Genomic DNA, 23194 nt, shown 5'->3' on the forward strand with positions numbered 1-23194 from the left:
GCTGGAGGTGTGTGCTGGCTCTGGATGGAGACGAATGCAGCAACTTCTGGACGGAGCTGCTTTTATGACTGATGGAGGTGGGGGAGGGGTCGAGGTGTGGCCCCCTCGTGGCCTCTGGCCACCAAGATGCTACCAAGCCAGTAACTCTTGCAAGAGATCAGACCAGCTCCTTCAGTCATGATTTTGCAACATATTTACCTGAAGTCCATCAGAATGAAGGATGTCAACACCCCCACCCCAAGAGATTCCTGCTGTCAGGTCTGGATGGGCCTGTTTTTGTGTGTTTGAGGCCCCATGGGCTTCTCCACCCCTCTGCTCCTTTTAAGAAACCAAACAAACCAGTTGACTTTCTGTTGACATTGGTCAAACTGGTTTACTGAGAGGAGAGGCCAGACTCTTCATATTCAGGTCCTAAGTCAAGCCATGTCACACAGAAGGTGAAATAGTAGTTTCAACATGAACCCGATGGCTGCCAGGTACCACACTTTTGCCCTGATAATGGCCTGTTTGTGCCTTCATCATTTTGGCCACAGGTCCTTCACTGGGGCCGCTCCTCTCCCCAAGAAGTCAGTCCACCACTTAGTCCTCAACGCCAGCACGTCCAAGTCATCCAAGTTCCTTCTTGTAGATGCACTTCTCTTCCAGTAACGTGTTGTCCCTAGTTGTCAGTAATGTAGCCCTCCGTGGGCTACATTACTGAATCAACTGGTAAAAAATATCAAACAAATTTTTATTGCATGATTTACTTGGTTCCCCTTCTCAAGTCTTCATTAAACAGCAACCCTCATGGAAAATATGACCAACACCGCACCTCAGAGACACCCTCAACCTCCCACCCACTCCACGTCCATGACAATGACAACACCCTGCATTCGCATACCACCCCCGTAACACCATCACCAGGGCCAATGCCGACACTGGCCTGAAAACTCTACCCATAGACTTCAATTTCAAGGTAAACACACACACACACACACACACACACACACACACACACACACACACACACACACACACACAATCACACACACTCACACACTTTCACAATAAGAATATTTGCAACAAGATGAAGCGGTTCTTTATTTCACAATAAAAAGTTGCTCTGTGGGAACTTTGACAATTAGTGATGGATTCGGTCTGTGCTATCGTTCTCCTTCCTTCAATCCCCTCACCCCAGGTGGAATAGAAGAAAGCCATACATATATATATATATATATATATATATATATATATATATATGTATATATACATTGCTGACGGAAGCAGGGCTGCCAATCTGCACCATCGGCCCCTCCGACCACCACCAACCATTCACTCTCACAACTTTCACACTCGGCAAGGTGGGTGAAGTGTCTTGCCCAAGGACACAATGACAGTTTTACGCCTGCGGGAGCGGGGATTGAACCGCCAACCCTCCGGTTATAATCTGAGCTACTGTCGCCCCACGACACGCTTTGACAGAAGGTGGAGACGGCTCAGGCCAGTTTTCCTCTTAAGGTCGCAACACACTGATTTTTGGCTCTCCCACATAAAAGGTAACGTGCTTGAGAAAATCATGGCGATATCTTGGGTCATGGCTCTAAATGAGTGGTCATATGTCGCACAGTGAGACAGGTTCAAGGATCACCGTTGTCATGGTCTTTGGACCAAAGACAACCGGTGATAAAATTGTGACAGATTGGGGTGATCATGACTGCTGCATGTATGAAATGAAACTGTGTACTGATCAGCACAGCACTAGAGTTTACTTCAAGCACTCTTTGCAAAATTGGCATCCCTAACCCTTTCAAACCAGGGTGGTGTCAGTCCTCTACATTTCAGTATTTTTCTACAAACACATAAATGCCACTAGAGTGAGAGCTCAATTAATTTTTCAGAAGTTTCTTTTTCATGAATCAATCGCACACATATTTGATGTTTTCAGTGGCGGACCATGCATTTCACACTAAGGCCTTCAGAACAGATTCGCCTGAACCAAACCACCTCTCAATAACTATTTTATGTCTATAAAAAAAATGTTATCATGCAGATATGCATATAAAGAGTTGTTGCATAGCAGATAGATACTTGTGCAGCCAGAATAAATGCCTTTGCTTAAGTGCACAAGTCTCCTACTACATCTGTGCACATACAATGAGAATCAACAAATTAATAAAACAGCAATATTATTTAGGAAAAGAGGAACATTTTACTCACCAAAATCCCGATTATTTGTAAACAAAATCCATCCTCCTTTCCTTCCTCAAAAAGAGTTCATTTGCTCTGTCATATAGATTATCCGTGTGTTTCAGTTCCATAAAGCCAGGGCTGAAAGTCCAGCTTGCCCTGTGGTATTTCTGGCGTAAGTTTTAATTCTCTTCGGGTCTTCTTCTGCTTCGTCTTCTTTGGAATAATTGCGGTAGGCGACCAACAACTTAGGTGCATACCGCCCCCTACTGTATCTCTTGGTGAATGTAAATCAGAGGGCCTGGATACGCTGTTGTTAGTGTACGCCAGAGTTGGGGTCCGTTACTCCAAAAAGTAAAGAGTTACCCGTTACTAGTTACTTTTGAAAAAGTAGTGCCTTACACTACTTGATTACTCCATGGAAATAGTAAAGAAGTTACACTACTCGTTACTGCATAGTGCTCCGCGGAGCTGTGCTCCCTTATATCCTTCCGCGGAGCACTGTGCATGCGCAGATCTGTGTGTATCAAAACTTTTTTTCACGGATTGAAAAGAAAACACGTCTTTTAAAATGTTTTATAACCATTCGGATTTACTTCACGTGCTAATACGCCATCCCCTGGACCACTGGAAGGAGTATTTTGTCCACTTGCGTAGTCCGGCTCTGATTGACTTCCAGCTAAGCTTCGAGCTAAGCTACTACGATGCTAACAGCTGACCAGAGACACAGGTATTTATGAGCTTGTCTAACTTTATCAATGATAGGGAAAGGGCGTGGGTCCCTAATCTTTGGAGTATTCATTTAAAAGGGTCATTTACAGTAGGAGGGAGTGCAGTGTTGTCAGTGGGGCACAAATTTATATAAGGCAACCAATTTTACTTTGACGGTTCCATCAGCCCTGACCCGGAAGAGATAGCGAGGAGTTGCTCGTATGGCCACCGTTCCATCTACTGGTGGTAATAAAAAAAAAAAAACTCCGCTTAAATAATAATAATTTGGTTGCTCTATTTGCAGTCATTGTAAAAGTAATGATCGTAGCGTTTCATTTGTAACGCTAGTTTAACTACCAATCTAGAAGGAGTAGTGCCGTTACACTACTCGTTCCCATCAAAAGTAATTTAACTACTTGTAACGCTCGTTACTTGTCGTTACATACCCAACTCTGGTGTACGCTAGTTAGAAGGCGCTGAGTCGCCAACTCGAAACCTGATTGGTTGAAGCAACTGTCTGTTTGACGCTTCACTTTACTGCGCCATCAGGAATGGACTGTGAAGGCCTCGGGCAGATTTGTTTGACCCTAGCAACAGATGTTGCCTGAAATCTGATTGGTTAAATGATTTAATATGAAAAAAAGCATGTCTCTGTAGCAGTATAGGTGTGTGTGCTCTGTGCAGAGCACTGCTGATTGGCCACCTGATGCAGCAGAAGAGAGGTGTGTGCCCTGTGCAGGGTGCTGCTGATTGGCCACCTGGTAAAGTGGCCCAGTATAAAAGCAGCCCTCCTCCCAGCAATCATCCTTTTGCACTTCAGCTGGTCTTGGTATGTCACATCCAGGTCAGAGGCTGCCCGACTGAGAGGTGCGGCTGCACGCTGCTTCAGCTTGCTGGCTGCTTTATTTCCCTCATTGTGCTTACAGCATGGGTGCTTGTTTGCAGGCAACTGTTTGTGTGCAGTTGGGTGCTCCGTTTTGAGGCTTTGCTGCATTGTTCAGCTTTGGTAGGTGTCCTCTATTCACAGTAGTAGATGCTACCACAGGTGGCTGATGCTAGTGTGGTCACAGGTAAAGCATCGGTGGCTGGAGTCCTCTCTCCCTCCCTCCTCTGAGTGTGCGTGTGTGCGTCTGCTGAAATCCCAGGTGCCGCTGTGACCGGCTGGTAGTGTCGCTGCTGCTTTGTCTCCAGCTGATTGTCTCCAGCTGCTGGAGTTGAGCTGCTTGGTCACAAGTCTTTGTTTTTGGTACCTCCAACCTGCATAACACCGTCTGCCTGTGCCACGGAGGAGATCCGACGACGACGGCGCAGCAGCTACGACGGAGCCACATCCCCCGTTGCCTTGTGCTGGCCGGGGCACAGTCTTAAACCGGGGCTCCCCGCCCCCACTTTCAGTATGAATTTGTCAATGAGTATGTGTTGGAGCCAATTAGCACCGGAAGTATAAATAGGAAGTGATCACGGCCTGACAGGTGTTACTGCCCGTGAGAGGAAACACGGTTTTGACCGCTGTCGCTGCTGCCTCGCCATCGCTATATGATTCGTGTTCTGTGGTAAAATGTGTGAGTAGTGGAAATAAATGGACATATTTCTATGAAGCAAACGATCGCCTCAGCCACCTTATTCATGCAATTCCTGTGCCAGCGTGTCTGCCGAAAACTCCGGGTAGAAGCCGTAGGGTGTGTATGTGACCGTGTTTTGTGTGTGCAAGAATAAAACAACTTGTTTTATTCTTGCACAATCATATCAACTCATGTAGGCCTACAACACAGACTGAATCAGCTTACATTTTCACCTTGCAACCTGCACGCTGCAGACTTCCAGTTGTGGCCAAAGTTTATTAGATTCATGTCATACAGTGTATCTAGCTGTGAACTTTTAAGATTGTTAAAAATCATGCAGTGTGTAGTGGCTATTAATCACTGAACAAGTCAAAGCTGTCCCCTTAGATCAGCCCTTTGTGTTCTTGCAGTGAGTCCTACTATTAGCCAAGTAAATGTAGGTGGAGCTCAGAACAAGATTTCCCTGTATGCAGATGATGTCTTGCCTTATGCATCGGAGCTTCTGCCCTCTATTCTATGTTGTGCTGACAGCACTAGACTGTTGGGAGACTGTTGTGGTTATAAGAGGTTTTCAAATTAACTTTTCTAAAACCTAGAGAGATAGAAAGATGTTGGAATTTTTGCTTCATTTTGAGATCATACATTGTCACCATTTAGCAGGTTCATTTCCAGCAAACATCCAACAGGCGAACAGTTGCCGGACATTGCTATGGTTCCTGGCCTTGTTTCAAAGTGAATTTAATTGAATGGAATTGGATTCAAATCACCACATTTTCTTCCCTGGAGTTATTTTTGTTCACTCTATTTTTCTTTATTTATATTTTAGTTATAAGGTAGTTTAAGTTTCATTTTTTTTATGTTTATGTTTTGTAGTTTCACTTTGTTTTTCTGATTAAGGGAAGTTGCTCTGTGAACTTTGTACTTGGTAAACAGTCATTACGATGAAGTGAAATGTATAATTTGTCCTTGTAATCTGTGGGTGCTGTAATTAGCTGTAACTTCAGTATTGTCTGAAGCTGAATCTGATAATTATGGTGAGGATTTTCCTTCGGTCCCTATAAATGATTCATGGCTTGACTCTTTGTGACAGCTCTTCAGACCCAACATGCTTTATGAGCAGAAATGTGAATTTAACCAGCAAACATGCAGCAATTATGAAACCATCAATCAGCCCAGATCAATCAAAGGCCGAGCAGGAAGGGATAGTGTGATGGCCTGGTTGATTTCATCATGTTTTTATTCAAATTGTTTTCGTTTCCACACAAGGAACCTTAATAAATCTGGTAGATGTGATTATTAAAATTAAAAAAAAAAAAAAAACCTACACTGTCTAACCAAGATAAGTTTGCTATCATAACAATGTAATTGGTTTGCTTTATTTTTCTTGATATTTTATCAAATAAATATGCTCAATTGAAGCCATTCATTAGATATTTAGATGGAATCAAACATTTCCATGAATAGTATTATTTCATAATTCAGAAGATTTTATGCTCTATCGAAGCCATTTTTACTTTCTGCACCACCTGGTGCTTATTAGATGAACTGCAGCCTTGCACTGAAAAAAGGACAAAACAGTACTTTATTGTTAAGCACCGTGGCAGACTTTTATTGAGCGATGCATTTATTGAGTGATGGTCTCTGTGGATGAGCTCACGACCTTCCCATCCACCACCTCCTCGATAATCACGATCTGCTTCTTGGTGGTGGAGGAGGTGGAGCCACCGCCGGAGCTGGACACCATGGAGGAGGAGGAGGAGGAGATGCTGCAGGAGGAAGAAGAGCCAAGAGAGTCAGAGTCAAATTGTGCACACTTCATCAGAAACAAACAACCATTTCTTACTGACTCCACAAACCTTTGAAATCACAAAATAAAGTCGATGAAATTAATCAGAAATATCAATCATAAATAATTTAGTATTTTTGATCATTTTCAACCTCGTCACCTCTGAAACAGCTCCTTTAATCTCCTTGTGTGCAGATGACTGACTCTCTGATGTTCATGTAAGTTATAAGTGAACTTGTCCTCATATCTGGAGGTTAGTCTTTTTATACATGGGAAAATGAGGCTTTGCAAAGTGAACTGAACGGTTTGATGATTAATAGTGTAAACCAGCACGACATCTGCCAGTTAAACTTCTTCTTTTACACCAATGTCACTAATAGAAAACACTCTGCCTCAGTGACTGCCTGTGTTCTGACACATAAATATGTTTTGAATCTCAGAGATACTTCCTTTTTGTTATTTTAGTCTCAGAATTTACTGATTTAAAGTGACATATAATTCCATTAGTGTCTTTCTATTTTTTTTTTTTTTTTTTTTTTTTTTTTAATAATTCCTTTGTGAGAGGTCTCACCTGCCGCCACCCTCTCCCTCCAGAAGCCTCCTGTACTCGGCGATCTCCAACTCCAGCCGGGTCTTGATGTCCAGCAGCATTTGGTATTCCTGGCCCTGTTGCTCTATGCTGGCCTTAAGGTTCATGAGCTGCTCCTCCAGACAGCTGACCTGGTTCTGGAAGCCTGCCAGCATTAGGGCATAGCGATTCTGCGTTTCAGCCAACGAACCTTCGAGCCCAGCTTTCTGCAGGAGACAGGAGCAACTCAGTGCTTCAGGACATCACGAACATGTGGGGAAATCAGGTACCTGCTGTGTGAACTGAACGTACCATGCTGAGCTGTGACTGCAGCTCGATCTCCAGACCCTGCAGCGTGCGCTTCAGGTCCGTCAGCTCCGTCTTGCTGGTCTGGATGGTTTCTGTGTTCGCTGCCACTTCTTTGGTCAGTTCTTCTGTCTGTGTGGAGATAAAACCACAGTGACAGGAAGTTTTCCTGAAGCGATCATTAATGTTTTCAGCTGTTTCTATCCTGATTGCTGTGACAGTTATTCAGATTTTTAACAGAACATGAAACCCTGGGTGATGCTGCAGACAAAGTGAGGAGGATACATTCTCTGGGGAACATGCACACCACTGTAAGATGTCTGCACTAATAATTACTTCTGGACCAACACAAGTGCTTCTGACCTTCTGTTGGAACCAGCTCTCCCACTGCTTGCGGTTCTTCCGTGCCAGCTCCTCGTAGTACTCCCTCTGCTCTTCCAAAACGGCAGTGAGGTCGGTCTGAGGAGCGGCGTCCACCTCCACGTTCACCTGTCCACTCATCTGCGTCTTCATGGCCAGCAGCTCCTACAGGAAGAGGATTTGGGTCAGACACCACCCACCAATCAGAGAGGCCTTCACCTCAGGCCACGCCCACCTCCTCGTGGTTCTTCTTGAGGAAGATGAGCTCCTCCTTCAGGCCCTCGATCTGCATCTCCAGGTCGGTCCTGGCCAGCGTCAGCTCGTCCAGGACCCTCCTGAGCCCGGCGATGTCGCTCTCCACCGACTGACGCATGGCCAGCTCGTTCTCGTACCTGTACGGGGCGAAGAAACAGCCACAGAGCCATCACCTCACCAGATCATCGGGCACTATGGAGGAACTCAAAACATCAGCGCTCATGCTTCTGCATCACGGTTCAAAGCTGAGGCACATGAGACCACAGAAGAACCTGTCTGCTCGTCATCAATTTTTATGTGAATGACAGCTTTACTTCCTTCTGAACACTAAGATGAACTCTGGATCTCATAGTACTAACAGGCCTTTAGACAGATGAATGGATCCAATGTTGAACCCTGAGGAACGTAACTGTCAATCATGCTATGATCTGATAATCTCCACTGCAAAAAATACCTTCCAGATGCGTATCACCTGTGCCTGTGTCATTAAATCAGAGCTCACAGTAAAAGTTCACCAGCTGAATGATTCCTTGTGCATGTGACAAAGTTTATCAAGGAGCTCATCTGCAGCTGGATAAGTGTGTCAAGAGCATCAGCTATGTTTGGTCCACTCACTTCAGCCTGAAGTCGTCGGCAGCCAGCTTAGCATTGTCGATGGCGAGGTAGATCCCACCGTTGACTTTGGTGGCATCCTGAATCTGGAAGACAGATGAGAGCAAAGGTCAGAAAGCTTACAGATTTGGAAGATCTGCTGTGTGGAGTCTTCAGAGGTTCAAGAATCTGACAAGGGAACTGCAAAGACTCTAGCGGAACTTTACATAGACGGAGGTGTTCCTACCTTTCCCTGCAGCTCAGCGATGGTGACGAAGTAGGGGCTGTAGTCTCTGGCGGATGGCGATGTCTTGCTCTCCAGGAACTGCCGGATCTTCAGCTCCAGCTCGGCGTTGGCCTTCTCCAGCGTGCGCACCTTCTCCAGGTAGGTGGCCAGACGGTGGTTGAGGTTCTGCATGGTGGCCTTCTCATTGACAGTGACATCGAAGCCACCGCCGCCACCGCCGCCGCCGCCGCCGCCAGCACCACCGAAGGCGAACATGGCTCCGCCGCCACCGCCACCGCCACCGCCGGCACCGCCTGATGAGTAGCTGCTGTAGGCGAAACTGGATTGACCTCCACCTCCACCTCCACCTCTGGCGACACCACTGAACATGCCGCCGCTGACAGAAGAAGAAATGCGGGGTGAAGAGGTGAAGCTCGACATGGACTGAGCGTATCGACCTCCAGCCATCGAAGAACCTCCACTCATCCTGATGGGGAAAGCCATGATGCTGCGGTCAGGTCAGAGGAGTCTGCGGTGCTGCTACAGCTGCAGGGGAAAGAGTGAGGAGAGTCCTGAGAAGGAGGATATTTTATAGTGATGGAGGGCGCAGAGAGAGGAGGAGGAAGAGGAGGAGGAGGAGGAAAGATGGTGAGCTGGTGCCAAGCCCGGGAGCAGACACCGGCCCTGCTGTCACAGGTTTGGGTGTGTCTCAGAAATGTGGAATCTTTTATCTGTGTAATTACAGAGCTCCGTCACGCCAGCACTGGTTGAGACGCTGCAGGGTTCACCGCGGCTTCACCCCAACACCCGCGACCCGGCGTGATGCCCTCTGCAGCCCCCTGCTGTGAGGGGCGGCCCACCGTGAACCTGAGCAGCCACTGCATCAACACGAAACCTGAACCAAGGTTTGAATTCTTAAGAAGAGTAATAACAATATGATTTCTTTTTTTTTTTTCTCAAACGGAAGAGTCACAGTAACTCAGTGTTTGCAGGAGTGATGGATGCATTCGCCAAAATAAAGTATTTCAAATATTTTATTGTGTAAATGTGTCTCTGTGCTTCAAAACATGTGTGTGTGTGTGCGCGCGCGCATGCATGTGTGCGCGCATGTGTGTGTGTGTGTGCGTGTGTGTGAGAGAGAGAGACGGTAGCACTGATTATTTAGCAATCAAGTTTTTAAAGAGTTTTTATTTTCAAGTACATTTAGTGCCGCAGGCAAGTTTCCATCACACACATACACACAGAAAACACGGTTTTGTTTACCCAAGGGTTGTGTGAACTAGTTTCATACACTACACACACACACACACACACACACGCACAGAAACAACTGCCTTTTCTCTTGTCCTTGAATTACAGCTGCTGTGACTGGACCCTGCACTTTTTTTTTCTTTTCAAATTTGTCCCCACAATGCAGAGCAGCTGACCGACTTTGCAGTTTTTAGTCATTTTTATTAGATTTTTGTGCTTTTGTGCGTCTAGCTTCGGCTCTGTGGTCGAAATGGGGTGAAATTTGATCCGTTTGCAACACCAGATGCAGATCACTGAGCCTCTCAGAGCGCCTCGATGTGACTGTAGGTCATGTTTGAATGTAAAACTGTGGAAAAAGCTGACGGACTCACTCTGGAATCCAAAATTTGCCACCGTTGTCTTCCTGCAGTGAGGCCTGCGGTTTGGATTCTGGGGTCGGAGTCCTCAGTTGAGAGCCAGTGTGTGTGATTTATGAAGGGGTGAAAGGAAGCAGCCTGATTCGATCTGTGGAGCGAGTACACCACCGCAGGGTTTGGTTCAATCATCCGAACTCGTCCCACGGCATCGTAAACCTGCATGCGGCTGCTCCTCCGCCTGCAGCTCCAGCTTTACATAACACAGCCTGGCCTGCTGCTGAGGGGGCGGGGCCAGCAGGGTCTCGCGGGTGAGTCTCCACCCTGTAAATACCTGCAGACTCTGGTTTCTCTACACTCAGACATCAGCTTCATGTATACAAAGGTAAATGTCCCGAGGATTGTGTGAGATACAGACTGTTTCTTCTCATCTAAACCTTTTAGAATATGAATCTCTGCCAAGGACAAGAAACTGAGACCATGGTCATTTTCATTTGAAATGGAAAATCTCTTGACCATGTTGAGTATTCTTGTTTGTTCTACATCTTAAAGAAATTTAATTTGAGGAAACTTTTTGTTCGGTGGATTAAGCTTCTATCCAATAACCCCCTGATAGAAATAGAAAATAGAACTTTTTGGACTTTCATCATTGTCAGCCGATGTAATTGAAAATGGGTTTTCAGCTTCCATGTGCAAAGTAACAATGTAATTATTATTACATTTAAAAAAAATCGAAAACAAGAAAACAAATTGTTCAAATAGCCTTCTCTGCCATCTTAACTACCGTATGTGCTGAAGGTCTTTCATCTCCGTTCAGTGCAGCTGATAAGCCACATTGTGCAGCAGTCGGTTGGAATGGACTCAACGGAGGTTTTGTAAAGGTTCACCAACAGGGGGCGATGGAGGTGAGCCTGTTTTCATTTTCTGAGAAGACAAAGTCATTGATGGGCTCTGACGGAAGGTGGAGACGGCTCAAGGCAGTTTTACCCTTAAAGGTGCATTCAGGAGTTTGCTCGTTTTATGCGAAACAACGGCCCCTGCAGGCCTTGGGCGTAACTGCAGCTGAGTGAAACGCTCGTGTCTGTGGCTTGCGCCCATGTATGTGCACAGAAGAGGGGAACTCCTTCCTCGCACTTTTAGTAGCGCTCGAGTAAAATTTAACTTTCTTTTGCCTGGTGGGGTCTGTGCTGGAGTTGTGGCAGTGCTAGAAGCCTGTCTTTTCTTACTTTCTGGAAGCTCCATCCTCAATACTGTAAGTAAGTAAGTAAGTAAGTAAAATTTATTTATATAGCGCTTTCTACAGACCAGGAGTCACAAAGTGCTTCACAACGAAAAACAAAGTATAAAGAGAAAAGAACATTCAAAAGAGCATGTAACATATAGATAAGGGATTGTAGACATAGCTCCGACATAAAAGCAGAGTGTTGGAAACCGTAATCAGAATATGGTACCGACAAGACACACAGTGTCAGTGGGTCTGGAATGCCTTCTGGAACAGAGGTGTTTTTAGATGTTTTTTGAAGGTATCCACTGAGTCCAGGGAGCGCAGGTCTAGGGGAGCTCGTTGCAGAGGCGAGGCGCAGTGGACGTAAACGAGCGGTCACCCCTAGTTTTAAAGTGAGTCCGGGGGGTTCTCAGCAGGTTCTGTTCAGCGGACCTCAGGCTTTGGGCTGAGCTGTATGGCTTAATTAGGTCTCTGATGTAGATGGGTGCCTGGCCATGTAGAGCTCGGAGGGTCAGCACCAGGATTTTAAACTGGACACGGAACAGAACAGGGAGCCAGTGGAGGGATTTTAAAACAGGAGTGATATGGGACCTCCTGTCGGCCCTGGTCAGCAGCCTCGCAGCTGAGTTTTGGACATACTGAAGACGAGCCAGCTCTTTCTTGTTGAAGCAAGTGAACAGGCTGTTACAGTAGTCCAGTCGTGAGGATACGAATGCGTGAATGATCATCTCTAGCTCGTTTTTTGACACCATGTGTCTGAGCTTAGCGATATTTCGCAGCTGGAAGAAACAGTTGCTAACCAGCAGCCTCGAGTGGTGGTCCAGTGACATGGCGCTGTCAAAGATCACCCCAAGGTTCCTCAGTTCGGTTTTAGTTGAGGGGCCCAGATCACCAAGGTGCTGTTTAATAGTGGGGATGGCACTGTGCGGGGCGATGATGAGGGCGTCTGTTTTTTCTGCGTTTAGTTGGAGGCTGTTGTCACTGAGCCACTGCTTGGTTTTTGACAAGCAGTTCATTAGCGAGCTCACTTTGTGGGTTACCGAGGGCTTGAAGGAGCAGTATCTTGCAGGTCGTCAGCAAAAAGGTGGTGGGAGACACAACTGAACTGCTGGATTATCTGGCCCAGGGGAAGGACATACAGCAGGAACAAGAGGGGTCCCAGAACTGAGCCCTGAGGCACACCACATTGCAGGTTGGCTGGCTCAGACATGATGTGATTGGCTGACACATTGAGGCTTCTGCCAGCCAGGTAGGAGAAGAACCACTGGAGCACTGGACCTGACAAGCCAATCAGGTCCTGCAGCCTGTTTATAAGGATCTGGTGGTCCACTGTGTCGAAGGCTGAAGACAGGTCCACCAGGACCAGCACTATCCACCTCCCCGAGTCGACAGACATCAGGATGTCACTGGACACTTTCAGTAGAGCAGTCTCTGTAGAATGGTGTTTACGAAACCCTGACTGAAACGTGTCGTAGAGGCCATGCGTCTGTAGAAAAGATGTAAGTTGTGTCGCCACCACCTTTTCTAACATTTTAGACAAAAAAGGCAGTTTAGATATTGGCCTATAGTTTTTAAGATCATGTTGGTCCAAGTTTGGTTTCTTAAGTTTTGGTTCTACGACTGCATGCTTGAAGGTAGAAGGGAACACACCAGAAGAGAGCGACAAATTGAACATTTTGGTCACCCATGGTCTGATTGTGTCAAAAACACTCACAAAGAGCTTAGATTGTAGCACATCTACAGAACTGGAAGAGGGTTTTGTTTTAGCCATCAGTGCTGAGATGTCTTCAAGACATACAGGGGTAAAGGAGGACCAGACATGTAAAGGCGGCTTGACAAGACCTGGAGTGCACAAGGAAAGTGCTGGGATACTGCTCAGTTGTTGCTCGCTAAGCATCTGGCGGAGTAATGGCGGACAAAATGAAACTTAAGGATATCAGGCCAGCGGGAGCGCGCATTACGTCACATCATCTCAAATTCTCAGCAAAAAAATTCTGGTGCCGGACCAGCACTGCAGCTTTCAAGTGACAATTTAGCGCTGTTAGCGGTACTTACAATGAATATACCAGGGCACATTGTACACATTATTGAATATTTGTAGTAGTAGTAGTAGTAGTAGTAGTAGTAGTAGTTTATTTGGTCACACAAACAAACTCAAGATGTACAGAATTATGTCAATAATACATAGTCATTATCTTCATCATCATCAGTATCATCCTCATTATCATAATTTTAATTTAAAATATGTGACCTAAGGGGCTTAGGCTGAAGATAAACTTATTTTGCCTAACCCAGTATTTCAATCAAGTAAGCTCCTGTACTTGAAGCAATGTTATTATCATGTAAATAAAGACAACAACAAAGGAAAAGAAAAATACAACAGAAGGAAAAAAAGTAGAGATTTTACAACATTATCAATACGTATAAGTCTGCAATTATTTAGCCGAGCGTTTTAAATTCTTAGAGGTTGAGGTTGGCTTCATCGATCTCGAGAGATCATGGGGGGGGGTTTGTGCCGTGGGTTTTCAGTCAGGGAGCTACAGCGCCGGGCGTGACTGTAGAGGCCAATACAGGATCTGCAGATCCTGCCGCAGCCACTGCAGATGAACTCTTCGCAATGTGGTTGAGATGTCAATGGTTTCCACTGTCTGCGGAGTCTCTTCTCCCCCCAGCAGGTGTCTCTTCTCTCCTCTGCTTTTCTGATGACATCCTGGGTGGTGGTCTGCCAATCAGAGCGTTTGGACGCGGCTGACTCCAGGTCAGAGGGGTTGAAGCCTCCAGCTTTGAGGTCACGCTTGCAGACGTCCTTGAACCTGAGAGCTGGACGTCCCTTTGACATGTTTCCAGTAGCCAGTTCCCCGTACAGTAGGTCTTTTGGGATGCGGCCGTTGTTCATTTGGGTGACGTGGCCAAGCCATCGCAAGCGACTCTGGGTCAGGATGGCAAACATACTGGGAACTTCTGCTCTGGCCAGGACGTCAATATTGGAGACACGGTCTTGCCAGCTGATGCCCAGTAGTCTGCGAAGGCAGCGTTGGTGGAAAGCATTCAGCCGACGTTCCTGACAGGAGTCGAGGGTCCATATTTCGCTGCCGTATAGGAGGGTGCTCAGTACGCAGGCCTGGTAGACTCTTATCTTGGTGTTGGTGGTTAGCATGGAGTTGTCCCAGACACGCTTCGCCAGGCGGGCCATCACTGTCGAAGCCTTGCCGATGCGCGTGTTCAGTTCGGCATCAAGGGAAAGGTTGCTAGAGATGATCGAACCGAGGTAGCTGAACTTGTCCACTACCTCAATGGTGTGGTCGCCGAGCATTGCTGACATCCTGGCCCATGACCTTGGTCTTTTTAAGGCTGATGGTGAGGCCAAATTCAGAGCAGGCATCTACAAAGCAATTTATGAGGCGCTTCCTCGGTGTGGGCGGCAAGACCAGCATCATCAGCAAAGAGCAGCTCCCTGATGAGAACGCTCCGCACCTTGGTCTTTGCTTTGAGGCGTGCCAGGTTAAAGAGGCCTCCATCGCTCCTGGTGTGGAGAAAGACGCCGTCTTCAGAGTCCTTGAATACGTAGCGCAGGAGCATGGAGAAAAAGATGCCAAAAAGGGTTGGAGCAAGGACACAGCCCTGCTTCACACCATTCTTGATCAGAAAAGGGTCTGAGGATGATCCCCGAACTGGACAACGCCATTCATGTCCTGATGGAATGACTTGATCATGCGCAAAAGCTTGGGGGGGCATCCGGTTCGCTGGAGGAGAGCAAACAGTCCATCCCTGCTGACCAAGTCAAACGCCTTGGTCAGGTCGATGAAAGCCAAATATAGGGGTTGTCTCTGCTCCCGGCACTTCTCTTGCAACTGTCTCACAGAGAACACCATATCTATAGTTGACCTGGCTCCTCTGAATCCACACTGCACCTCTGGGTATACACGTTCGGCCAGTAGTTGTAATCTGTTGAGAACAACGCGGGCAAAGGCTTTGCCAACTGTGCTTAGGAGTGAGATGCCACGGTAGTTGTTATAATCGCTCCGCTCCCCCTTGTTTTTATAGAGGGTGATAATTTTGGCATCACGCATGTCCTGGGGTACAGCCCCTTCCTCCCAGCACTGCAGCAGGAGCTCGTGAAGGTGTTTCAGGAGCGAGCTCTCCTTTGCGGTTTTGATGATTTCAGGGGTGATGTTGTCACTGCCCGGAGCCTTGCTGTTTGAGATGGAATCTATTGCCTTGCTGAGTTCCTCGGTGGTGGGTGGAGCGTCAAGCTCAGCCAGGACGGACAGTGAAGGGGTGTTCTCAAGGGCCGTGTTTGAGATGGTGGTTTCTCTCGAGTAGAGGTCTTGGTAGTGCTCAGACCATCTCTTCATTTGTTTGCCGCGATCCTTAATGACATCGCCAGCAGCTGATTTAAGTGGGGCGGTCTTGATGGCAGTGGGACCGAAAGCCTTCTTCATGCCTTCGTGCATTTTGCGCACATTTCCGAGTTCTGCAGAGAGTTGTATGTCCCGGCAGAGGGTTCCTCGTAGGTTATACCTGCTGACTCGATGGTTAAACATTTTTTGAAGATAGAATGGTAGACTATATTTATAGGCTTTATACATCACTGTTAGATTGTTAAGATTAACAATGTCATGAATTTTTAGTAATTTTAGAGAGGCAAAGATAGGATTGGTTGATGCATAGAATGATGCTTGATTAATGATTTGGACGGCTTTTTTTTGAAGCAAGAGTATCGGATCAACAGTTGTTTTATGATTATTTCCCCATAATTCTGCTCCACAGCTCAGATAAGGAAGGACTAGATAATGGTATAGCAATCGAAGTGAGTTATTAGTTAGTACTGACCTCATTTTCCCTAATAGCCAGACCCGGCCTTAACCAATCCGGTGCCCTTGGCAAGATTTTAGGCGGTGCCCCAGCGTATACTGTATACTAACAAGAAACTTGATAGATATGTCTTTGACAATTGTTTTTTTTAAAGGAAGATAATTCCCAATCAGCATAGTCAAGATAATAAATTATAGATACTGTAAATATATGCAAAATTAAATGAATATATGAAATACAATATAAATACCTAACATGAAATAAAAATCAAACATCAAGCTTCTTTCAGCAGAAGCCACTGGAACAAGAAGAGTGGCAGAGATTCTCAGTGCAGCCCACATGTTGGGGTAAAGTTCTGCCAGCTTCTTCTCATGAAGGTGTAGCTGAGGTGGAGGCACCAGGAGGAGCGCTTGATTCTGAGGTGGAAGCACTAAATGAAGCCTTGATTCTGCTGCATCCCAGGTGGACTATATTGCTGAGGTGGAGGCAGTGGTAGATGGTCCAGGGGGGATTTAGAAACTTCAGCAGCACATCTGAAAAGAGTATGTGACTCCACTGAGTGATTCCCATTCCATCAAACATTTTGATTAAACATGTCTATACAGGAACCTGACATTCTGTACAAACAACTTACAATAATTTTTCTGCGGTCCTCAAGTACAATTTCCACAGTGATGCACTCCATTATCCCGTCTATAATGGTTGTCTTACTATCAACTATACTACAACTCAAGTGTGTATCCACATACAATGCGACACCACCTGCCTTTTTCCAATTCCTATTCAATGTAAATGATTCTTCTCCTTCCATTTTAACATTAAGATCCTCTTCATCTTTTAAACATGTCTCGGACATGGCTATAACACTGAATTTTTTTAAATGTACTCAAATATTCTTTTATATTATCATAACTTTTATACAGACTTCTATTGTTAATATGGATTAATGTGAATGCTCCACTAGTATTGGTCTCTTTAAATTGCTCATCACTATAGTATTTACAATCATTCACAACAGTATCATAGAAAAGATTATCTGGATCTATATCATTTCCGAACTCATTTCTTTTATATTCAGGGTAGTCATGTGTATTCAGATTCAAATCATCATACAAAGTATGTAAATCATTTGGACTCGTGTCATCCTCAGAGAGGTCTAAATTCCTAAAAATGTCAATAGCGTCTGTTAATATTTCATCCCGGTTCATAATTTGTTTTATAATAAAGTAGACTCACACACTCACACACACGCACACCCATACCAAAGATCCCGATATCCGAGTACAATGTCCAAAAAGTAACGAGTCCCACCTTCTTCAGAAGTTGAGTCTGTTCAACAAGGTTTGCATAATCCGACAAAGAGTTTTGTTCCACTGTTCATTCATCCACGAAAAAATCAGATTCCATTCATGTAAATTGGTCCAGGTCTTTGAGATCTCTTACTAACAAAATTTTGGTCTGCTCCGGGCTCGTTCCTTTCATCTGGACATAGACTTTGCAATTCCAAGTCCAGGTCATTTTAATCTTGTGGTTTTCCTTAAAACCCGAGCGTTCCTCGCAATTTCAGCAGTCTTTTTTGTCAGATGTTCATTCAAATAAATGTCAGAACCTCTCAGTTTCTTACCTTACCTCGTAACATATTTATGGTGGAAAATAAGTATTTTTAAAGTTGAAAAACTCCTTAATACACCTTTAAGGTCGCCACACACTGATTTTTGGCTGTCCCACATGAAAGGTAACGTGCTTGAGAGAATCATGGCGATATCTTGGGTCATGGCTCGAAACTACTGATCATATGTCGCACTGTGAGACAAGTTCAAGGATCCCCGTTGTCATGGTCTTGGGACAAAGACAACCTGTGATAAAATTGTGACAGATTGGGGTGATCATGACTGCTGCATGAATGAAGTGAAACGGTGTCCTGATCAGCTCAGCGCTAGAGTTTCCTTCAAGCACTCTTTACAAAATTGGCATCCCTAACCCTTTCAAACCAGGGTGGTGTCAATGCTGTATTTTTTATAATGGGGGAGGGGGGGTTCACAAGTCTCTTTTTCATGGATCAATCGCACACATATTTGATGTTTTATCAAATCAACTCATGTACAACGTAGACTGTGAATCAGTTTACATTTTCACCTTGCAACCTGCACGCAGCAAACTTCCAGTTGTGGCCAAAGTTTATTAGATTCATGTTGTACAGTGTATCTCGCTGTGAACTTATAAGATTGTTAAAAATCATGCAGTGTGTAGTGGCAATTAATCACTGAACAAGTCAAAGCTGACCCCTTAGACCAGCCCTTTGTGTTCTTGCAGTGAGTCCTACTATGATCCAAATAAATGTAGGTGGAGCTCAGAACAAGATTTCCCTGTATGCAGATGATGTCTTGCCTTATGTATCAGAGCTTCTGCCCTCTATTCTATGTCGTGCTGACAGCATTAGACTGTTTGGAGACATTTGTGGTTATCAGTGGTTTTCAAGTTAACTTTTCTAAAACCTAGAGAGATAGAAAGAGATTGAGGTGGAGATTTTAAGATGTTAGAATTCATTCTGAGGTCACACATTGTCACCGTTTAGCAGGTTCATTCCCAGCAAACATCCAACAGGCGAACAGTTGCAGGACATTGCCATGGTTCCTGGCCTTGTTTCAAACTGAATTTAATTGAATGGAATTGGATTCAAATCACCACATTTTCTTCCCTGGTGTTATTTTTGTTCACTCTATTTTTCTTAACTTTATTTATATTTTAGTTATAGGGTAGTTTTAAGTTTCATATTTTTTTTATGTTTATGTTTTGCAGTTTCACTGTGTTTTTCTGATTAAGGGAAGTTGCTCTGTAAACTTTGGTTTGTACTTGGTAAACAGTCATTATGATGAAGTGAAATGTATGATTTGTCCTTGTAATCTGTGGGCGCTGTAATTAGCTGTAACTTCAGTATTGTCTGAAGCTGAATCTGATAATTATGGTGAGGATTTTCCTTCGGTCCCTATAAATGATTCATGGCTTGACTCTTTGTGACAGCTCTTCAGACTCAACATGCTTTATGAGCAGAAATGTGAATTTAACCAGCAAACATGCAGCAATTATGAAACCAACCAATCAGCCCAGATCAATCAAAGGCCGAGCAGGAAGGGATAGCGTGATGGCCTGGTTGATTTCATCATGTTTGTATTACCTCCGCCAGGAGGTTATGTAATCATGTCGGTTTGTTGGTTGGTTGGTTGGTTGGTTGGTTGGTTTGTTAGCAAGATCCCGGAAAAAGTAATGGACGGATTGCAATGAAACTTTGTGGAAAGGTGGGTCTTGGGCTAACTTAGAATTGATTAAATTTTGGTGATGATCCGGATCACTGTCTGGATCCAGGAATTTTTTAAAGGATTCTTTATCATTGAGAGATAGGGAGTCTTTCACATGGTTGGGCAGGCCCCCCGACAGGGGGGGGACAAACGCCTGGTTCACACAGGACGTCAATTTTCAAATTAAAATGAAGTAAAATAACATAAATTATGTTGCTTTTCGGTTTTCCTTTTCAGATAAACACACACACACACACACACACACACACACACACACACACACACAGGGAGAGAGAGGTTGACAGAGAGAGGCACCGCACGCTGCAGCGCTCCGCTTCGATCACACCCCCGATCACAATGTTGTGTGATTATACGAGGGGGTACCGAAAAGTTCCCGGACTTTGATTGTAACTTTTTATTACTGACATTTCAAAATAAAACACCACCGTCGCCTTCAAAATAATCTCCATCCGCACTAATGCAACGCTCCAGCCGTGTCTCCCACTTCACGAATGTGTCATCAGACCCGTGCGTAATTGTGCCATTTTTTGCCGGCTGCGATTTTTCTGTCACCTCCTCCACATCTGCAAACCGCTGTCCCTTCAGCTCCTTCTTCAACTTGGGGAACAAGAAAAAGTCACTCGAGGCTACATCTGGCGAATTAGGCGGATTGGAGAGGAAATTCTTCTCATTCTTCGCCATAAACTGCGTGACGCGCAGCGCCGTGTCCGCTGGCGCTCTGTCCTGGTGGATCAACCGGGCTCCACTCCGCCACTACGCTCTGCTTCCTCCTCACATCCTCACGGAGCCGTCTGAGGACTTCCATGTAGTAGTCCTGATTTACAGTCTGACCTGGAGGGACAAACTCGCTGTGGACGATACCCTGGACAGCCAAGAAGCAGCTCAGCATTGTTTTCACTGCTGAGCGGACCTGGCGCGCCGACATCTGGCCCTTTTTAAACCACCCGAACCACTCATGGACCTGAGTCTTCCCCAGAGCATCATCCTTGTAGGCTTGCTGCAACAAGCTGAGTGTTTCTGCTGCTGTTTTTTCCCAGCAAAAAGCAGAATTTAATGTTTGCGCGCTGCTCTGGCTTCCCAGTCAATGTCGCCATTTTGGAAAAAATCGAAGACGCAGCTGCACTCTGTTACTATAAATAGCGCCTGACAGGCGTCAGTGTAACTCTGGGAGCTCAGCTTTTCCACAGATATGCACGATTATTTTATGACCAGAGTCCGGGAACTTTCCGGTACCCCCTCGTATACGGTGTTCTTATGGTTATTGGTGACTGATTTGAGCTGTGGTGGAGGTCTGCGCTCTCTGAGTGCCAATTTCTAGTTCTTGATAATGATTTTGTCTTTCATTAGCTATTTATATGGAATCAAACATTTCCATGAATAGTATTATTTCATAATTCACAAGATTTTATGCTCTATTGAAGCCATTTTTACTTTCTGCACCACCTGGTGCTTATTAGATGAACTGCAGCCTTGCACTGAACAAAGGACAAAAGAAACAGTATTTTATTGTTAAGCACCGTGGCAGACTTTTATTGAGCGATGCATTTATTGAGTGATGGTCTCTTTGGATGAGCTCACGACCCTCCCATCCACCACCTCCTCGATGATCACGACCTGCCTCTTGGAGGTGGTGGAGGTGGAGCCAGAGCCACCGCCGGAGCCAATGCCGGAGCCACCGCCAGAGCCACCGCCAGAGCTGGACACCATGGAGGAGGAGGAGGAGGAGATGATGCAGGAGGAAGAAGAGACAAGAGAGTCAGAGTCAAATTGTGCACACTTCATCAGAAACTAACAATAATTTCTCAGTGACTCCACAAGATGCAATTAATCAGAATAACACATAAATAATGTAGTATTTTTGATCATTTTCAACCTCGTCACCTCTGAAACAGCTCCTTTAATCTCCTTGTGTGCAGATGGCCGACTCTCTGATGTTCATGTAAGTTATAAGTGAACTTGTCCTCATATCTGGAGGTTAATCTTTTTATACATGGGAAAATGAGGCTTTGCAAAGTGAACTGAACGGTTTGATGATTAATAGTGTAAACCAGCACGACATCTGCCAGTTAAACTTCTTCTTTTACACCAATGTCACTATTAGAAAACACTCTGCCTCAGTGACTGCCTGTGTTCTGACGCATAAATATGTTTTGAATCTCAGAGACACTTCCCTTTTGTTATTTTAGTCTCAGAATTTACTGATTTAAAGTGACATATAATTCCATTAGTGTCTCTCTATTTTTTTTTTTAATTTATTTATTTATTTTTATAATTCCTTTGTGAGAGGTCTCACCTGCCGCCACCCTCTCCCTCCAGAAGCCTCCTGTACTCGGCGATCTCCAACTCCAGCCGGGTCTTGATGTCCAGCAGCATTTGGTATTCCTGGCCCTGTTGCTCTATGCTGGCCTTAAGGTTCACAAGCTGCTCCTCCAGACAGCTGACCTGGTTCTGGAAGCCTGCCAGCATTAGGGCATAGCGATTCTGCGTTTCAGCCAACGAACCTTCGAGCCCAGCTTTCTGCAGGAGACAGGAGCAACTCAGTGCTTCAGGACATCACGAACATGTGGGGAAATCAGGTACCTGCTGTGTGAACTGAACGTACCATGGTGAGCTGTGACTGCAGCTCGATCTCCAGACCCTGCAGCGTGCGCTTCAGGTCCGTCAGCTCCGTCTTGCTGGTCTGGATGGTTTCTGTGCTCGCTGCCACTTCTTTGCTCAGTTCTTCTGTCTGTGTGGAGATAAAACCACAGTGACAGGAAGTTTTCCTGAAGCGATCATTAATGTTTTCAGCTGTTTCTATCCTGATTGCTGTGACAGTTATTCAGATTTTTAACAGAACATGAAACCCTGGGTGATGCTGCAGACAAAGTGAGGAGGATACATTCTCTGGGGAACATGCACACCACTGTAAGATGTCTGCACTAATAATTACTTCTGGACCAACACAAGTGCTTCTGACCTTCTGTTGGAACCAGCTCTCCCACTGCTTGCGGTTCTTTTGTGCCAGCCCCTCGTAGTACTCCCTCAGCTCTTCCAAGACGGCATTGAGGTCGGCCTGAGGAGAGGCGTCCACCTCCACGTTCACCTGTCCACTCATCTGCGTCTTCATGGCCAGCAGCTCCTACAGGAAGAGGATTCGGGTCAGACACCACCCACCAATCAGAGAGGCCTTCACCTCAGGCCACGCCCACCTCCTCGTGGTTCTTCTTGAGGAAGATGAGCTCCTCCTTCAGGCCCTCGATCTGCATCTCCAGGTCGGTCCTGGCCAGCGTCAGCTCGTCCAGGACCCTCCTGAGCCCGGCGATGTCGCTCTCCACCGACTGACGCATGGCCAGCTCGTTCTCGTACCTGTACGGGGCGAAGAAACAGCCACAGAGCCATCACCTCACCAGATCATCGGGCACTATGGAGGAACTCAAAACATCAGCGCTCATGCTTCTGCATCACGGTTCAAAGCTGAGGCACATGAGACCACAGAAGAACCTGTCTGCTCGTCATCAATTTTTATGTGAATGGCAGCTTTACTTCCTTCTGAACACTAAGATGAACTCTGGATCTCATAGTACTAACAGGCCTTTAGACAGATGAATGGATCCAATGTTGAACCCTGAGGAACGTCGTAACTGTCAATGATGCTATGATCTGATAATCTCCACTGCAAAAAATACCTTCCAGATGCGTATCACCTGTGCCTGTGTCATT

At 45.6% G+C, this 23194-nt stretch overlaps 2 protein-coding genes across 3 annotated transcripts in view; both read right to left on the minus strand.

Annotated features, from left to right (window-relative positions):
- Positions 1-6002: 6002 nt before the first annotated feature.
- Positions 6003-9101, minus strand: LOC115386594 (keratin, type I cytoskeletal 13-like). The gene is made up of 7 exons (XM_030088982.1): positions 8553-9101; positions 8330-8412; positions 7695-7851; positions 7463-7624; positions 7106-7231; positions 6797-7020; positions 6003-6205 (listed from the first exon to the last, which is right to left on the minus strand). Exons 1-7 carry the CDS (start codon positions 9033-9035, stop codon positions 6064-6066), a joined length of 1377 nt encoding a protein of 458 aa, XP_029944842.1. The 5' UTR covers positions 9036-9101; the 3' UTR covers positions 6003-6063.
- An 11909-nt stretch (positions 9102-21010) lies between these two features.
- Positions 21011-23194, minus strand: part of LOC115386593 (keratin, type I cytoskeletal 13-like) — a 2939-nt gene continuing 755 nt past the window's right edge. Inside the window, exons 3-7 of one of the 2 annotated variants that reach the window (XM_030088981.1) lie at positions 22684-22840; positions 22452-22613; positions 22095-22220; positions 21786-22009; positions 21011-21188 (exon numbers count right to left, since the gene is read on the minus strand). In XM_030088981.1, coding sequence (XP_029944841.1) covers positions 21038-21188; positions 21786-22009; positions 22095-22220; positions 22452-22613; positions 22684-22840 — 820 coding nt within the window. In that variant the 3' untranslated portion in view covers positions 21011-21037. Of the gene's footprint in view, positions 21222-21785; positions 22010-22094; positions 22221-22451; positions 22614-22683; positions 22841-23194 lie in introns of both variants that reach the window. The other variant, XM_030088980.1, reaches the window with a different exon arrangement.

The sequence above is a fragment of the Salarias fasciatus genome, chromosome 4, assembly GCF_902148845.1.
Source record: "Salarias fasciatus chromosome 4, fSalaFa1.1, whole genome shotgun sequence".
Lineage (NCBI taxonomy): Eukaryota > Metazoa > Chordata > Actinopteri > Blenniiformes > Blenniidae > Salarias > Salarias fasciatus.

Coding starts and splice junctions, on each gene's coding strand:
- LOC115386594 (XM_030088982.1), bottom strand. CDS start 9,035: ATGGCTTTCCCCATCAGGATGAGTGGAGGTTCTTCGATGGCTGGAGGT. Junction 7,852..8,329: donor GCCGACGACTTCAGGCTGAA/GTGAGTGGACCA, acceptor CGCCCCGTACAG/GTACGAGAACGAGCTGGCCA. Junction 7,232..7,462: donor AGAGCTGGTTCCAACAGAAG/GTCAGAAGCACT, acceptor ATCTCCACACAG/ACAGAAGAACTGACCAAAGA.